This window comes from Amblyraja radiata, chromosome 18 (assembly GCF_010909765.2).
Source record: "Amblyraja radiata isolate CabotCenter1 chromosome 18, sAmbRad1.1.pri, whole genome shotgun sequence".
In the NCBI taxonomy this organism is placed as follows: Eukaryota; Metazoa; Chordata; class Chondrichthyes; order Rajiformes; family Rajidae; genus Amblyraja; species Amblyraja radiata.
This window is the reverse complement of record NC_045973.1, coordinates 1,530,438-1,549,859: the sequence shown is the minus strand read 5'-3', so window position 1 is coordinate 1,549,859 and position 19,422 is coordinate 1,530,438. Positions and strand designations below refer to the sequence as shown.

The following is a 19,422-nucleotide window of genomic DNA, read 5'->3' as shown; positions in this document are numbered from 1 at the left end:
AGCTGCTGCCTTACAGCACCAGAGACACGGGATCAGTTCAGTTCAGTTTAGTTTAGTTTATTGTCATGTGTACTGAGGTACAGTGAAAAGCTTTTTGTTGCATGCTAGCCAGTCACTGGAAAGACATTACATGATTACAATCAAGCCATTCACAGTGTTCAGATACAGGATAACAACATAACACTTACATAGAAAATAGGTGCAGGAGGAGGCCATTCGGCCCTTCGAGCTAGCACCGCCATTCATTGTGATCATGGCTGATCGTCCCCTATCAATAACCCGTGCCTGCCTTCTTCCCATATCCCTTGACTCCACTAGCCCCTAGAGCTCTATCTAACTCTCTCTTAAATCTATCCAGTGATTTGGCCTCCACTGCCCTCTGTGGCAGGGAATTCCACAAATTCACAACTCTCTGGGTGAAAACGTTTTTTTCTCTCCTCAGTCTTAAATGGCCTCCCCTTTATTCTAAGACTGTGGCCCCTGGTTCTGGACTTGCCCAACATTGGGAACATTTTTCCTGCATCTAGCTTGTCCAGTCATTTTATAATTTTATATGTTTCTATAAGAACCCCCTCATCCTTCTAAACTCCAGTGAATACAAGCCTACTCTTTGCAATCTTTCCTCATATGACAGTCCCGCCATCCCAGGGATCAATCTCGTGAACCTACGCTGCACTGCCTCAATCACAAGGATGTCCTTCCTCAAATTAGGAGACCAAAACTGTACACAATACTCCAGATGTGGTCTCACCAGAGCCCTATACAACTGCAGAAGAACCTCTTTACTCCTATAGTGAAATCCTCTTGTTATGAAGGCCAACATTCCATTAGCTTTCTTCACTGCCTGCTGTACCTGCACGCCAACTTAGTGCAATGTTCGATCCTGACCACGGGTGCTGTCTGTACGTTCGCCCCGTGAACTGCGTGGGTTTTCTCCGAGACGTTAATTGGCTTGGTAAATGTAAAAATTGGCCCTAGTGTTTGTAGGATAGTGTTAATATGCGGGGATCGCTGGTCTGCACGGACTCGGTGGGCCGAAGGGCCTGTTTCTGTGCTGTATCTCTAAACTAAACTAAACGAAAAAGTTTCACCAGTGAACCGTTGGCGGTGCTGTGAATTCCCCCATGTTGAGCTGTGGAATCTGCCCACTGATCCTGCAGAGATCTGGCAGAGGTATAGACAGCCCATCTACATCAATGGCAACAGCAGCTGCAAGGCACAGGCAGGCAACTCAAATGTTTACTGGAATCGCTGGAGTTTGTTTGATGCTTCTAGACATTAAAGATTGTTTTAAGTGCTTTCTTCTTTAGCTTTTCCAAACAAATTAAACAATTTAGAAACATGGAACTGCAGATGCTGGTTTACAAAACAAGTGCTGGAGTAACTCTCAGGAGAACATGCGGTGGCAGGCAGCAGATAGGAGGGATGATGGGTCTGAAGAAGGGACTCGACCCGAAACGTCACCCATTCCTCCTCTCCAGAAATGATGCCTGCCTGGACTGTAAAAGGCACCACAGCTGGAGCAGAAGGAAGGGATCCAATGTACACGTAGATACAGGATAGGTTGCAGCAACTGAAGAGAGGTTTGAGGCCCAGAAACCCCCCAACATCACGGGTGGCTGCTCTCTCCGGGTGAGGTTGAGTACTCGGCCAGAGCCCATCCTGATCTCACCATGGTGCCAGCTCCGTGTCTCCATCACAGCTTCACCAAGGCTTATTCTCTGCCGTGGACGCCAATTCACTGGATGTTTTCACGAGTTAGATTTAGCTCTTAGGGTTAACGGAATCATGGGATATTGGGAAAAAGCAGGAACACGGCACTGATTTCAGATGATCATATTGCACGGCGGTGCTGGTTTGAAGGGCCGAATGGCCTACTCCTGCACCTATTTTCTATGTTTGTATATTTCTATGATGCAGGCCAGGTGGTGCTGGAGTTCACACCTGTATCCAGCATCAAGGTACAGATCTGTCCAATGGACATAGAGATTCTAGAACATTGCTTACTGCAGGAGGAGGTACCAAAGCTGACACAGCCAAAATCAGACGGCAACTGATGCAAATATTTGAGGAGGTGCGAGCAAATGTCAGTGACGGGCTGTTATACGTTGCTGGGAAGTCTGAAGCTAAACACAGGGGACCATAACGTGGTAAAGTTCCCCTTGCCAACTGCACATGGAAATGCAGCTTGCAATTGTACACAGGCTGAGTGATATACGGCACCACGCTTCATTCTGGTTAAGAACACAGTACGTTGAATGAACAGGATTGAATCGGTGCTTACCTGCGACCACTGGTGATTTTCTGTTGTCCACGAGTTGCACGCTTGTACTCGCCGTCACCACGCTACTTTTATTTTCTGCCTCTATCAAATAGAACCAAAGCTCATTCAGTATCAAAGTGAATATTCAAACATGTATAGTTATTGTAATCATCCTTCATTCAAAGAAATCCAGAGAAGTTATGAGGCCGGCACGGTGGTGCAGCGGTAGAGTGGCTGCCTCACAGGTTCAATCCCGATTACGGGTGCTGTCAGTACGGAGTTTGTACATTCTCTCCATGACCTGCGTGGGTTTTCTTCGGGTGCTCCAGTTTCCTCCCACACTTGAAAGTCGTACAGGCTGTAGGCTAATTGGCTTCTGTAAATTGTCCCTAGTGTGTAGGATAATCATAAGGTCATAAGGGATAGGAGCAGAATTAGCACATTCAGCCCATCAAGTCTCCTCCACCATTCAATCATGGCTGATCTATCTCTCCCTCCTAACCCCATGTCCTGCCTTCTCCCCATAACCTCTGACACCCGTACTAATCAGGAATCTATCTATCTCTGCCTTAAAAATATCTACTGCCTCCACAACTTTCCGTGGCAAAGATTCCACAGATTCACCACCCTCCGACTAGAGATAGTTCTCCTCATCTCCTTCCTAAAAGAACGTCCTTTCATTCTGAGGCTCTGCCCTCTGGTCCTAGACTCGCGCACTGGTGGAAACATCCTCTCCACGTCCACTCTATCCAAGCCTTTCACAATTCTAGTGCTAGTGTACGGGGATCGCTGGTCAATGCAGTGGGCCGAAGGGCCTGTTTCTGCGCTGTATCTCTAAACTAAACATGTTAAAGCATCTATAGTTCCCAATGAACAAGTACCCTGGTACAGCTTGACCCAGTGGCTCTGTGTACAGAGAGTGGTGGTGCTGAAGGCAGATGCCATCAGGGGTTTTAACCCATGCGTAGATTGCCAGGGAATGCAGAGAGTCCCATGAGCAACGGAGGCAGTTTTACTTCATGGTTGAGTTGGTGTTTGTGGCATTAAAGTGTTAGTGGTGGATACAATGGTTGGGAGACAGAATGATCATTTTAAGCAACAGAAGCTATTTGTTATCCCAGTATAATGTGAGGTCATATGGAATAGTACAATTAGGCCATTCGGCCCTTCAAGTCTACACCATTCAATCATGGCTGATCTATCTCTCCCTCCTAACCCATTCTCCTGCTTTCTCCCCCATAACCAATGACCCCGTACTAATCAAGATGCTGCTTTGCTATTATCTTCATTAGGTAGCACCTGTAGCATTCCTTCTCTCCAGAGATGCTGCCTGTCCCGCTGAGTCAGACACAAAATGCTGGTGTAACTTCTGCACTGCTGTTCCAGTGATAGAATGTCTTGAGAAATCTCCCCAACGTAGTTTTAGAAAGATGTAAAAGGCCGAATAAAACCAGCATTGACTACACGGAGAGGTGTGCCTGACACATAACATAACGATCATTTTCAACCTTCACCATTAATGGATGTAATTTTCACAATGAATGAACAGCTGGAGACAAGTCAAACTATGGAACATCTTGCCAGAAACAAATTTTGGATGGAGAACAAATGCTGATGTTATTTGTTTTAGTTTTAGTGATACAGTGCGGAAACAGGCCCTTCAGCCCACCGAGTCTGCGCCGACCAGCGATCCCCGCACACCAACGCAATCCTACACACACTAGGGGCAATTTACACTCATACCAAGCCAATTAACCTATAAAACTGTACGTCTTTGGACTGTGGGAGGAAACCAAAGGTCTCTGAGAAAACCCACGCTGGTCACAGGGAGAACGTACAAACTCCGTACAGACAGCACCCGTAGTCGGGATCAAACCCGGGTCTCTGACGCTATAAGGCAGCAACTCTACCGCTGCACCACCGTGCTGCCCAATGGGATAGATGGATGAGATAGATGCCAGTAAAGGAAGTAGTGGGGTAGTACAGAGAAGTTACACACTGTGCAGCCTATAGGTCATGTGTTACTGGGATTTTCATCTACACATGTTAGTCTTTCAGGCATTGCAACAATTAATCTACCCGCTAGAAATTGTTGAACTCAATTTCAGATTACACTTTGAAGATAACTGCTCCAGTTGTTTAGGTTAATTTAAAGATACAGCATGGAAACAGGCCATTCGGCCCACCGATTACACGCAGACCATTGGTCAACCGCTCGCACTAGTTCTATGTTATTCCACTTTTGCATCTAGGGCCAATGATCCTACAGACCCGCATGTCTTTGTAATGTGGGTGAAAACCGGAGCACACGGAGGAAACCCACGTGGTCACTGGGAGAACATGCAACTTCCACACAGACAGACAGACAGACAGCCCCCAAGGTCATGATTGTGGTTAGAATTCCATGATGTTAGTGCTCCGATGGGAGTAATTTTATGATGGCTGCCAGGAATGTGTAATTGTTATAAGTTGCGATGTCACGCAGGTCTCTGTCTCGGTGAGGCAGCAACTCTACCAGCTGCACCACCACGCTGCCTTTGGTGTCTTCTCATCCATCGTTCAGTGTTGTGTTGATCAAAGTTTCAGATTACACATTGAAGATAAGGGTGTCGTTGTTTACTGGAACAGAAGCTCTGGGTTGAACCTGACACCGGACAAACCAGCAGCACCTCCACCTGTACACATCTAACTCTGGAGAGCAGCCAGTCACAGCCTTTGATCCATCATCACAGCCCGTCTGGCAATGCAACACCATCACAGAAGGCTGTGGAGGCCAAATCAGTGGATATTTTTAAGGCAGAGATAGATTCTTGATTAGTACGGGTATAAGAGGTTATGGGGTGAAGGCAAGATATCTCTGATCTCAGTGCAACTGTCCCTGTGACTGACAATCAGCTGCTGTTCCTCAACAACTTAACCACGAATGTGTGGGTTAACCTATGATGAGCGTTTGTCGGCACTAGGCCTGTACTCACTGGAGTTTAGAAGAATGAGGGGGGACCTCATTGAAACACACAGAATAGTGAAAGGCCTGGATAGAGTGGATGTGGAGAGGATGTTTGCACTAGTGGGAGAGTCTAAGACTAAAGGTCACAGCCTCAGAATTAAAGGACGTTCTTTTAGGAAGGTGATGAGGAGGAATTTCTTTAGTCAGAGGGTGGTGAATCTATGGACTTCTTTGTCACAGAAGGCTGTGGAAGCCAAGTCAGTGGATATATTTAAGGCAGAGATAGATAGATTCTTGATTAGTATGGGTGTCAGAAGTTATGGGGAGAAGGCACGAGAATGGAGTTATGAGGGAGACATATATCAGCCATGATTGAATGGCGGAGTAGACTTGATGGGCCGAATGGCCTAGTTCTACTCCTATCACATGACCTAATGACCACTTTGTTGTCATTATTAAACTGGTAGGTTTCCAGATTTACATGGTCAGAAACATATCCATAACTGGTCAGTCTCCAGAGATGCTGCCTGACCCGTTGAGTTACTCCAGCATTTTGTGTCTATCTTCGGTATAAACCAGCACCTGCAGCTCCTTCCCACACAGTATATTCTTCTTTATAGACAGAATGCACGTGGGAATTATATGTAAGCTCATCACTCTGTGTAATAAATGCCAGCGTCTAAGGCCATGTGAATCTGTGTGTGCAAAGAAACATCTTTATAGTCCTCATGGTGCCCAGAATAATACCTCATTATCTGTACAGCAGATATCCTTCACATACCTAGCACCTTATTCTATTGCATCCTTTCTTGATTTCTGGACATTAAAAAGTAAAGGATAACTTTATTTTATCTGTAATATTTAAAATTCCATGATGTTTATTCATGTATTCAAACAGTTAAGAGCGTGTCTGTGTATATCTGCGTGTATCTCCGTGTGTGGCCATGTGAATGTGTATTTGGGTGTATGTATGTGTAAGAAAGAACTGCAGATGCTGGTTTAAATCGAAGAGCGTGGGGACCAGAGTCGGTGGAAGCAGCCCTGTGCCAGAGCTCTCATGTACAAGGGACAGGCTGGGTGTGGTGCCAGTGATGGGGCCAGTGGTGATGGGGGGGGGGGGGGGCACATTAGGTGCATGGTGGCGGTAGAGTTGCTGCCTCACAGCGCCAGAGACCCGGGTTTGATCCTGACCACGAGTGTTGTCTGTGCGTTCTCCCCATAGCCGCGTGGGTTTTCTCCAGGAGCTCCGGTTTCCTCCCACACTCCCAAGACGGCGTGGTTGTGGGTTAATTGGTTTTGATCAACATCTATATTGACCCTAGTGTGTGGAGGATAGTGTTAGTGTATCAGTGTGGACTCAGTGGCCAAAGTGCCTGTTCCACGCTGTAGTCTAAAGTGTTGTGGACCAGTGGTGACAGAGGGGTGGGTGTGGGGGTGTGCTGGGGAGAAGGCAGGAGAATGGGGGTAGGAGGGAGAGATAGATCAGCCACCATTGAATGGCTGAGTAGACCTGATGGGCCAAATGGCCTAATTCTGCTCCTATCACTTATGAGCTGTTGTACTGTTGCTGCAAGTTAGAATGTAATTGTTCTATGTTGGGACCATTGACTGTTGACGTCTAAGGCTCAGGGCTTGTGTCCTTACTGTGTGATTGTATCATTGCAAAGAATTGTTGGGTAATAAAGGTTACACTGGCCTGCAGTTTGATGAGATAAATTTCCTCTTCAGTCTAAACATACACTGTGGTGATAGCTATATGGGAAGGAACTGCAGATGCTGGTTTAAACCGAAGATAGACACAAAGTGCTGGAGTAACTCAGTGGAACAGGCAGCAGGTCTGGAGAGATGGATTGGGTGATGTTTCCGGTTGAGACCCTTCTTCAGTCTGAAGTAGGGTCTCAACCGAAGACGTCACCCATTCTTTCCCTCCAGAGATGCTGCCTCTCCCATTGACTTACTCCAGCATTTTGTGTCACCAAGTAAGAATTTCATTGTTCAGTTTCAGGACATTTGACAATAAAACAGTCTTGTTTTGTGACATTAGTTTTGACTTGTTGATAAGACAACGGTCACACTGTCTAGTAGTGCTCTCCCTGTTGGCTGTCTCTCAACATAACCCTGTTATGCCTTCTGGATGTGGAGAGGATGTTTGCAATAGTGGGGGAGTCTAGGTCTACAGGTCATAGCCTCAGAAGTAAAGGACGTTCTTCAAGGAAGGAGTTGAGGAGGAATTTCTTCAGTCGGAGAGTGGTGAATCTGTGGAATTCTTTGCCACAAAAGGCTGTGGAGGCCAAGTCAGTGGATATATTTAGTCAGTTAGAAGATCATATCATAAGTGATAGGAGTAGAATTAGGACATTCGGCCCATCAAGTCTACTCCACCATTCAATCATGGCTGATCTATCTCTCCCTCCCAACCCCATTCTCCTGCCTTCTCCCCATAACCTCTGACACCCGTACTAATCAAGAATCTGTCCAGATACAGCACAGGTATGTGTGAGCGGTGGATAATCATGACCAGAGATGAGATGCACAACACAGGTAACCATTTCATCACTAACTGGTCAAATTCACGTTAAGAAACCATTTTAAGTGAACATGTTATTTGTAAACTTATTCCGGAATGTGGAGTTTGGACAGAAGTCACTACCTGGCCTAAATGGGATTGAGTAGACGAAGGTCCCTGGCAGTTGCTCTGCAGACTTGCGGTACCACAGGGGGAAGTGATCTGCCGTGAAAATATTTTCCTTGTCTTGTGGACTCAAGAAGTCTCTTGAAACAGGAAAGAAATATAAATTGCATAGTTATTTTTTAATTATTATTTTTATAAATAAACAGTGCTTTGTTTTCACAGTTAACAGATCACATTTGGAACAAACGGTTTACACTTGTGCTGGTTCTTAACCTGTGTGGTCGTGCATTAGATCAAAACCAGCTGCAATTTTGCACAAGGAAGTGAACACATTTGGCTGCTTCTGCAAAATTAATCTTTGGATGTCTGTTGTTCATTTAACAATTTATCTTCCCATTCGAGGAGCGTGACGTTACCAACGTACGGCATGCTGGGTTGTATCTGGAGGCTTGGTCCTCATTTACTGCCACTTTTCTAAAACTAAAACCTCCTTCAGGGATTACAAGGAGTATCTAAATGGCCATCACCTCTGGCAGTTCACAGATGCCACCTTGGGTAACGGAAACTGGCAGGTGTCATCACACGCTGGCTTTCCGACGCAGCACCTGGCTATTTATAGTCCTCCATGGAATGAAGATATCAATGTCGACCAATTGCCCAAGCCAAATTGTCCTTGGGAAGTCACCTAGCCACCATGCTGACCCACCACAACCTCTGTCAATAATCCAATCCCAGGGATGGGTGGGTGAACATATGATGAGCGTTTGTCGGCACTGGGCCTGTACTCGCTGGAGTTTAGAAGAATGAGGGGGAACCACATTGAAACATACAGAATAGTGAAAGGCTTGTGGATGTGGAGAGGATGTTTCCACTAGTGGGAGAGTATCGGGCATAGTCTCAGAATAAAAGGGCAAATCTATAGAAAGGAGATGAGGAGGAATTTCTTTAGTCAGAGGGTGGTGATTCTGTGGAATTCTTTGCCACAGAAGGCTGTGGAGACCAAATCAGTGGATATATTTAAGGCAGAGATATGTAAGGCACAGTAGTAAATGCCTACTATTTTCTGTGTGCTTAAGCAAAGCAAGAATTTCATTGTCCTATACAGGGACACATGACAATAAACTCACTTGAACTTGAACTTGAACTTGAACTAGATTCTTGATTAATACAGCTGTCATGGGGTTATGGGATGAAGGCAGGAGAATGGGAGAATGAGAGAGAAAGAGGGTAGACTTGATGGGTCAAATGGCCTAATTCTGCTATAACATATGAACTTATGAATATGTTGATGGGGACACAAGGAGAGAGGGGGAAGATTTAATAGGAACCTGAGGGACAGGCAGCATCTCTGGAGAGAAGGAATGGGTGTTTCGGGTTGAGACCCTTGTCCAAGGGGAGTCTGAAGAAGGATCCCGACCAGAATCATCACCTATCCATGTTCTCCACAGATGCTGCCTGACCCGCTGAGTTACTCCAGCACTCTGTGAAACGTCACCTATCCATGTTCTCCACAGATGCTGCCTGACCCACTGAGTTACTCCAGCACTCTGTGAAACGTCACATATCCATGTTCTCCACAGATGCTGCCTGACCCGCTGAGTTACTCCAGTTACTTACTGCATCTCATTCTCATCTCACCCCTGAACTCTTGTGTCCAGGCTTGACTAAAATTGGAGTCGGGTTCTGGATCTCAGATTTGCGCCACCCCCGGGTGTGGCCGGGATTGTCAGTGCCACTTGGTCACACCGTTAAAGGAGGACCCGACTTGGGGGGACTGCCGTCGAGGGTGGGGGGAGAGAACAAAGGAGGACCCGGCGTGGTGGGCCCCATGAGATCTAAGGGGGAGCACAAATGGAATGTGTTAAAAATGATTTGTGTAAAATGGAATACTTTGTTACTTTGTTGGCACCCTTTATCTGTTCTCTTCACCTTGCGCTGAAGGGGAAGAATGGCCAATGTAAGAGTCTGGTGGTGCGTGCTTTCAAGCTTCCGTACCTTCTGCTGGATGCGAGCAGGGAGAAGGAGGAATGACCGGGGTGGGACAAGTCTTTGATTATGTCGGCTGCTTTTCCGAGGCTGCGTGAAGTGTAGATGGAGTAAACGGTGGGGAGTGTGGTCTGTGTGATGGACTGGGCTACATCTACAATGGTGGGGAGTGTGGTCTGTGTGGGACTGGGCTACATCTACAATGGTGGGGAGTGTGGTCTGTGTGGGACTGGGCTACATATACAATGGTGGGGAGTGTGGTCTGTGTGTGGGACTGGGCTACATCTACAATGGTGGGGAGTGTGGTCTGTGTGGGACTGGGCTACATCTACAATGATGGGGAGTGTGGTCTGTGTGTGGGACTGGGCTACATCTACAATGGTGGGGAGTGTGGTCTGTGTGATGGACTGGGCTACATCTACAATGGTGGGGAGTGTGGTCTGTGTGATGGACTGGGCTACATCTACAATGGTGGGGAGTGTGGTCTGTGTGATGGACTGGGTTACATCTACAATGGTGGGGAGTGTGGTCTGTGTGGGACTGGGCTACATCTACAATGGTGGGGAGTGTGGTCTGTGTGATGGACTGGGCTACATCTACAATGGTGGGGAGTGTGGTCTGTGTGATGGACTGGGCTACATCTACAATGGTGGGGAGTGTGGTCTGTGTGATGGACTGGGCTACATCTACAATGATGGGGAGTGTGGTCTGTGTGTGGGACTGGGCTACATCTACAATGATGGGGAGTGTGGTCTGTGTGATGGACTGGGCTACATCTACAATGGTGGGGAGTGTGGTCTGTGTGGGACTGGGCTACATCTACAATGGTGGGGAGTGTGGTCTGTGATGGACTGGGCTACATCTACAATGGTGGGGAGTGTGGTCTGTGTGATGGACTGGGCTACATCTACAATGGTGGGGAGTGTGGTCTGTGTGATGGACTGGGCTACATCTACAATGGTGGGGAGTGTGGTCTGTGTGATGGACTGGGCTACATCTACAATGGTGGGGAGTGTGGTCTGTGTGATGGACTGGGCTACATCTACAATGGTGGGGTGTGTGGTCTGTGTGATGGACTGGGCTACATCTACAATGGTGGGGAGTGTGGTCTGTGTGATGGACTGGGTTACATCTACAATGGTGGGGAGTGTGGTCTGTGTGATGGACTGGGCTACATCTACAATGGTGGGGAGTGTGGTCTGTGTGATGGACTGGGCTACATCTACAATGGTGGGGAGTGTGGTCTGTGTGATGGACTGGGCTACATCTACAATGGTGGGGAGTGTGGTCTGTGTGATGGACTGGGCTACATCTACAATGGTGGGGAGTGTGGTCTGTGTGATGGACTGGGCTACATCTACAATGATGGGGAGTGTGGTCTGTGTGTGGGACTGGGCTACATCTACAATGATGGGGAGTGTGGTCTGTGTGATGGACTGGGCTACATCTACAATGGTGGGGAGTGTGGCCTGTGTGATGGACTGGGCTACATCTACAACTCTCTGCGATTTCATGCGGTCTTTTGCAGAGCTGTTCCCAAACAAAGCTGTGAAGCAAGCCGACAGAACGCTAAACACTGCTCCTGAATGCACACTTACTCTAGTTTGATTTCTCCAACATGTAACCTTGTCTGCTGGTTTATTATGATAACCCTGAAGTTGCTATGGTGGGTGACTTTAACCCTGAATTTAATACGCTTGAGAGGATTCTGGTTGGAGAGAGCTCACAACACACGGCAATGATACACTACCTATAGTGTGTTCTCTGGACAAACTAGAGATGGGAGCATGTGAGTCATGTGTGGAATGTACACACTCAATCACAGCTAGCTCCCGTTCACCCCCACCCTTACAAATGAGCATTCACCACTAAATGCCCCATTCTATTATACAGACAAATGACAACTTTCTGTCATTAATGCCATGAATAACTTAAGGAAGACATTTCAGAAAACGGTTAAATTAGATATGAGGAGATGAGTTTGTAAAAACTAATAATATGAGACAAATATTCGGAGGGGGCGCTGCTCTGGCAGCAGCCATGTCAGCAGCGCTAGTTTTTTTTTGGTATGTTTTAAAGTATGTTTTTGATGTTCCTCGGTGTGTTTTGTGTGGGGGGGGTGATGTGGGGGGGTAAGGGGGAAACCGCTTCGGTCGCCTCCTCCATGGAGAGGCAACTTTTTCCAGGTCGCCTCCCCCGTGGCCTAACATCAAGGATCGGCGCGGCCTTTCTACGGAGACGCGCCCGGGACTTCAGCGGCGGGCGCAGCGTGGACTCTCGGTGTGGAGCGGGTGAGCCCTCGCTGGGGCTCGCCGGAGGGGAGCGCTCCGTTTCGCAAGCCCGCGGCAGCCGGCAGCCTGAAGCCGCGGTCTGCAGAGTTCCAGCTGGTGCGGCGTCTACAGCCCGGGATCCCTCGTGGGGGACCCGGGGGGGGGGGAAGAAGCCATCACTGCTGGCCCGCGGCCAACTTCTACCGCGGGCCCGGCGTGGACTTAACATCACCCCTGGAGGGGAGCTTCGACCGCCGGCCCTGCAGTCTACGGTGCTTCTGGCTGCGGCAGAGACTTTAAATCTCGACCGCCGGCCTGCGGCCTACACCAACTTAAAGCCGCAGTCTCCGGTGAGGAAGAGCCGATCCTGGACTGACTCTGGACTCTGGTCCTGTCCACGGGGGGGAAATGGAGGAGGACTGGCCAAATTTTGTGCCTTCCACCACAGTGATGAATGCTGTGGTGGATGTTTGTGTTACATTTTTATTGTGGTTGTGTGTTCTTTATTATTGTATCGCTGTTGACAACCCAAATTCCACCGACCCTGGTTGTGTGGCAAATAAATTCTATTTTATTCTATTCTATATTACAAATGCACTACAGAAAGCAGAGTGTCGGCTTGCATCACAGCTTGGTTTGGGAACAGCTCTGCCCAAAACCGTAAGAAACCGTAGAGAGTTGTAGATGTAGCCCAGTCCGTCAGACCACACTCCCCACCATTGTAGATGTAGCCCAGTCCCACACAGACCACACTCCCCACCATTGTAGATGTAGCCCAGTCCCACACACTCTACACTCCCCACCATTGTAGATGTAGCCCAGTCCATCACACAGACCACACTCCCCACCATTGTAGATGTAGCCCAGTCCCACACAGACCACACTCCCCACCATTGTAGATGTAGCCCAGTCCATCACACAGACCACACTCCCCACCATTGTAGATGTAGCCCAGTCCATCACACAGACCACACTCCCCACCATTGTAGATGTAGCCCAGTCCCACACAGACCACACTCCCCACCATTGTAGATGTAGCCCAGTCCCACACAGACCACACTCCCCACCATTGTAGATGTAGCCCAGTCCCACACAGACCACACTCCCCACCATTGTAGATGTAGCCCAGTCCCACACACTCTACACTCCCCACCATTGTAGATGTAGCCCAGTCCCACACAGACCACACTCCCCACCATTGTAGATGTAGCCCAGTCCCACACAGACCACACTCCCCACCATTGTAGATGTAGCCCAGTCCATCACACAGACCACACTCCCCACCATTGTAGATGTAGCCCAGTCCATCACACAGACCACACTCCCCACCATTGTAGATGTAGCCCAGTCCCACACAGACCACACTCCCCACCATTGTAGATGTAGCCCAGTCCCACACAGACCACACTCCCCACCATTGTAGATGTAGCCCAGTCCCACACAGACCACACTCCCCACCATTGTAGATGTAGCCCAGTCCCACACAGACCACACTCCCCACCATTGTAGATGTAGCCCAGTCCATCACACAGACCACACTCCCCACCATTGTAGATGTAGCCCAGTCCATCACACAGACCACACTCCCCACCATTGTAGATGTAGCCCAGTCCCACACAGACCACACTCCCCACCATTGTAGATGTAGCCCAGTCCCACACAGACCACACTCCCCACCATTGTAGATGTAGCCCAGTCCCACACAGACCACACTCCCCACCATTGTAGATGTAGCCCAGTCCCACACAGACCACACTCCCCACCATTGTAGATGTAGCCCAGTCCCACACAGACCACACTCCCCACCATTGTAGATGTAGCCCAGTCCATCACACAGACCACACTCCCCACCATTGTAGATGTAGCCCAGTCCCACACAGACCACACTCCCCACCATTGTAGATGTAGCCCAGTCCATCACACAGACCACACTCCCCACCATTGTAGATGTAGCCCAGTCCCACACAGACCACACTCCCCACCATTGTAGATGTAGCCCAGTCCATCACACAGACCACACTCCCCACCATTGTAGATGTAGCCCAGTCCCACACACACCACACTCCCCACCATTGTAGATGTAGCCCAGTCCATCACACAGACCACACTCCCCACCATTGTAGATGTAGCCCAGTCCATCACACACACCACACTCCCCACCATTGTAGATGTAGCCCAGTCCATCACACAGACCACACTCCCCACCATTGTAGATGTAGCCCAGTCCATCACACAGACCACACTCCCCACCATTGTAGATGTAGCCCAGTCCATCACACAGACCACACTCCCCACCATTGTAGATGTAGCCCAGTCCATCACAGAGACCACACTCCCCACCATTGTAGATGTAGCCCAGTCCATCACACAGACCACACTCCCCACCATTGTATATGTAGCCCAGTCCATCACACAGACCACACTCCCCACCATTGACTCCATCTACACTTCACATTGCCTTTAGACTTGTCTCTGTCCCACCCTGGTCATTCCTTCTTCTCCCCGCTTCCGTCTGGCAGAAGGCACAGAAGCTTGAAAGCACGCACCACCAGACTCAGGAACAGCTTTTTCCCCTCTGTTATCAGGCTTCTGAACGGTCCTTCCATAAGCTAGTGCACTGTCCGATTCACCTTTACCCCATTGCGGACATTGGACTTTATACACAATAGACAATAGGTGCAGGAGTCGGCCCTTCGAGCCAGCTCCGCCATTCAATGTGATCATGGCTGATCATCCACAATCAGTACCCCGTTCCTGCCTTCTCTCCATATCCCTTAACTCCGCTATCCCTAAGAGCTCTATCTAGCTCTCTCTTGAAAGCATCCAGAGAACCAACTTCCACTGCCCTCTGAGGCAAAGACTTCCACAGATGAGAAGTTTTTCCTCATCTCCGTTCTAAATAGCTGACCACTTATTCTTAACCTATGGCCCCCTGGTTCTGGACTCCCCCAACATTGGGAACATGTTTCCTGCCTCTAGTGTGTCCAAACCCTTAATTATCTTATATGTTGCAATAAGATCGCCTCATCCTTCTAAATTCCAGAGTATACTAGACTAAGTGGGACCCGTTGGGTCCCATGTTCACACGGGAGGGCTGGTCCCCCGACGCAATATTCCACCTCTCCACCAATTCCAATATTGGTGGCCAGTAGGGGGGCTTTCTGGAGCGCTGGTATGGGTCCTTGGGGTGGCAGCTCAGGCCCTCAAGCCTGATGTGCTGGCAGCTCACTCATGGCTGGTGGGCTGGCAATTGACTCATGGCTATTCCTTGAAATTCCATTTCAAGCAGGGTGCAAGGCCACCAAATTCAAATCCATTTTCCTACCACTTCAAGCAGGGTGCAAGGCCACCAAATTCAAATGCAGTTTCATACCACTTTCAGCAGGGTGCAAGGCCACCAAATATAGTGCAGTTTCATACCACTTCAAGCAGGGTGCAAGGCCGCCAAATTCAAGTGCAGTTTCATTCCACTTCAAGCAGTGTGCAAGGCCACCAAATTCAAGTGCAGTTTCATACCATTTCAGGCAGGGTGCAAGGCCACCAAATTCAAATGCAGCTTCATACCATTTCATGCAGGGTGCAACACCAACACCTTCAAATGCAGTTTCATACCATTTCAGGCAGGGTGAAACCACCATAAAACCACACAATACACCAAACTCACAGTTCAGTAGACATTCAGTGTGTTCAGTTGATTCACAGCTCAGAGTCGTGACCTCTCCCTCCCCCATCATGCAGAGACTGAGCCACACCCACACTTCCAGGTTTTATAACCCCTCCCCCTCCCACTGGAAAAGGTGTGGCCTTCATGGCATGATTGACAGGAGAGAGATTCTCAACATTTTCTAAACACTAATAACACTCTTACTTTTCATTGATGGGAAGAATCCTCTGCACCTGCTGAGTGGAGAGGGACCGAGTAAGATGGCCAAAAATCACAGCCGTAAGTGGTAGCGTTTTATCTAAAATCAATATACAGTGTAAACAGGAAGTTACCCAAAGCACCCAAACCACCATTTGCAGTAGTGCCTTTTAACTTCAAGCAAAAGCACCCAAACAACCATTTGCAGGCAGTGCCTTTTTACTTCAAAACCAACCATATTTTCATTTTCAAACCACATTAAGGGGACTCACAGTTGAGTAGACATGTGTTCAGTGTTATTTAGAGCTCAGAGAGACGTGACCCTCTGGCTTCCTCCATCTTGCAGAGACTGAGTGGGGCACACCACTTCCGGGTTTTATAGTTCCTCCCCCCTCCCACCAGCAGGAGCAGCAGAGAGAATGGCAAATTTTAAAAAACCATTAATATCTCTCTGATTTTTCATCTATGGGAAAAATCCTCCGGTCCCGGAAGGCGGAGGGGGGGATCTGAGCGAGGTGGCCAAAAATGACAGCCGTAGGTGGCGGCGTTCTCTCTGAAATCACAGCACAGCGTGCCAAAAGCGGTCAAGATCAGACTTTTAGCAATATACTAGACCAAGTGCAGACCCGTTGGGTCTGTTCTCCCAACGTGTGGTTGTGGGGGGGGGGGAGGGGGAGGCGGCATGCAGCGTCACACACACTAACTATCCCCCCCCCGCACTCACGCTAATTACCCCCCTTGATATTATATTAATATTATTAATATGCTCCTTTTACCCCATAACCACCCTATCTACTGACGCATAGCCCACAACTTGCAGTCACATCTAGAGGGAAGGGGGGGGGGCGGGGTTAGAGAGTGAGGGCAGAGACAGAGAGAAGGGGCAGAGACACAGAGAGGGGCAAGAGGGATGAGGGGTGGAGAGGAGGGAAGAGGGAGGGTGGGTGAGGGGGGAAAGGTGGGGGAGGCGGGGAGGAGAGAGGGTGAGTGAGGGGGAGAGAGAGGAGAGGGGGGAGAGGAGAGGAGAGGGGGGGAGAGGAGAGGGGGGGAGAGGAGAGGGGGGGAGAGGATGGGAGAGGAGAGAGGGGGGGAGAGGAGAGAGGGGGGGAGAGGAGAGAGGGAAGAGGGAAGAGGAGAGAGGGGAGAGGGGGAAGAGGAGAGAGGGGGGGAAGAGGGTGGAGAGGAGAGAGGAGGGGGGAGGAGAGGAGAGAGGAGGGGGGGAAGAGAGGAGGGGGGGAAGAGAGGAGGGGGGGTCGAGGAGGGGGAGGGGGGGGAAAGGAGGGGGGAGAGAGGAGGGGGGGGGGGGGAGGGAGAGAGAGGGGGGGGGGGGAGGAGAGAGGAGGGGGGGGGAGAGGAGAGGGGGGGGGGATGGGGAGAGGGGGGAGAGAGAGAGAGAAGGGAGAGAGACAGGGGGGGGGCGAGAGAGAGAGAAAGAGAGAGGGATAGAGAAAGAGAGAGGTGGGGAGAGAGAGAAGGGGGGAGAGAGAGTGAAAGAGGGTTCCTTTTTACTTCAACCCAAACAACCATTTGCAGGCAGGGCTTTTTTCCTCAAACTAACCATATTTTCATTTTCAAACCACATTACGGGTACTCACAGCTGTGGAGACATTTGTTCAGTGTTATTCAGAGCTCTGATTGAGGCGCACCACTTGCAGAGACTGATTGAGGCACACCACTTCCTGGTTTTATAGTCCCTCCCCCTCCCTCCAGCGGGGGCAGCAGAGAGAATGGGGAATTTTGTAAAAACATTAATATCTCTGTCATTTTTTATCGACGGGAAAAATCCTCGGCACACATACGGCGGAGGGGGGCTCTGAGCAAGGTGGCCAAAAATGACGGCCGTAGGTGACGGCGTTCTCTCGGAAATCGCAGCACAGATGGCCAAAACCGGTCAAGAACAGACTTTTAGTAATATAGATAGAAAGATAAGCCCAGCCATTCCAATCGATCAACATATGACAGTCCCGCCATCCCGGGAATTAACCTGGTGAACCTACGTTGCACTCCCTCAATAGCAAGAATGCCCTTCCTCAAGTTTGGAGACCAAAACTGCACACAATACTCCAGGTGTACAGGGCAATACTAGAGCCCTGTACAACTGCAGATGGTCCTCGTTGCTCCTATACTCAACTCCTCGTGTTATGAAGGCCAACATGCCATTCGCATCTCTGGAATTGATGCGCTACAATGCTGAGAACTATATTCTGCACTCTGTATCTTCCCCTTTGCTCTACCTGGACTTGAGTTTGTCTTGATTGGTATATGTATGGTATATCTGATCTGTTTGAACAGCATGCAGAACAAAGCTTTTCACTGTACCTCGGTACACGTGACAATAATAAGCCTAAATCTAAGGGTAAACAATCATAAATAGAGGTTTCTATTCAACATTTAGATTTACTTATTGTAAAACCTTAAACATTCTAGTTTTAGAAAAGGTATGAATGTCTCTCAAGAAAAATCTTCTGGTAAATTGCACAAGTATTATGTATCTCTCTCATAAATTCCAATGCAAATCCCAGTGATAAACACAAAGTACTGGAGTAACTCAGCGGGTCAGGCAGCATCTCTGTAGAAAAGGAATAGGTGATCTTTCAGGTTGGAATCCTTCTCTAGACCCTAAAACCAAAAGATATTTGGACAGGTACACTGATATTAAAGGTTTAAAAGAGATATGGGCCAAATGGGAGGTTTAAGTGGTGGATCTAGATGGGGATGGACAATTTGGGCTGATGGGTCTGTTTTTTGATATATGACTCTATACTGTGAAACACCATGCTGAGTTTGTGTCGTGGACGTACAGTCAATGGGAAATTAAGGACACTGAAAATATTTACTTTACATGATCCCATTTTATCACTCAGACACACAGATGAATGTCACCGGTTTACGTTAGATGGGAATCACTATGATTAATACCAAAAAAGATCAAACGGACTCATTTACTCAATCGTTTGAACATATTGATTTTTAAGATTTGCACTTTGAATATGAACTTTAATGATTCTTCCTGCAGTCTGAATTCTTTTGACAGCCTTTGTTGTTGGAAGTGTAAAGGCATTATAAAATGAGATTAAAAGGGCAGGGTTTATGTGTGAGGGTTTAAAATGCTATAAACCTACTGAAATGATAAAATGTCGAGACGTGTGCTGATTAATATCTGGGTTTCCGTACAAATGGAAATCTATCCAGTGGCAGGATAAAACAGGTGGGGACAGGGGATTCCTAAAGACTTTGTACTCAATATGTAACAAGGCCAGAAAACTAATTCCCAACACAATTCTCACAAACTCCTCCTACTTTCTCCTGTGTTTTTAAAATAAAATCACTTTCCAGGTGGCAATCACTTGCTTTTTTGAAATACAATACAAATGTCAACTTCATTCGACTTCTTGTTAAGGTAACTGGGTTTAACAAAGACCATGTGTGTGTATGCCCTGCCTTTGAATATACAATTCATCA

At 48.3% G+C, this 19,422-nt stretch overlaps 1 protein-coding gene across 1 annotated transcript in view; it reads right to left on the bottom strand.

Annotated features, from left to right (window-relative positions):
- The window catches only part of cacna2d3 (calcium voltage-gated channel auxiliary subunit alpha2delta 3), a 437,296-nt gene that overhangs the window by 97,260 nt on the left and 320,614 nt on the right, over positions 1-19,422 (bottom strand). The window contains exons 27-28 of the mRNA XM_033036559.1: positions 7,861-7,982; positions 2,285-2,365 (exon numbers count right to left, since the gene is read on the bottom strand). Coding sequence (XP_032892450.1) covers positions 2,285-2,365; positions 7,861-7,982 — 203 coding nt within the window. The remainder of the gene's footprint in view (positions 1-2,284; positions 2,366-7,860; positions 7,983-19,422) is intronic.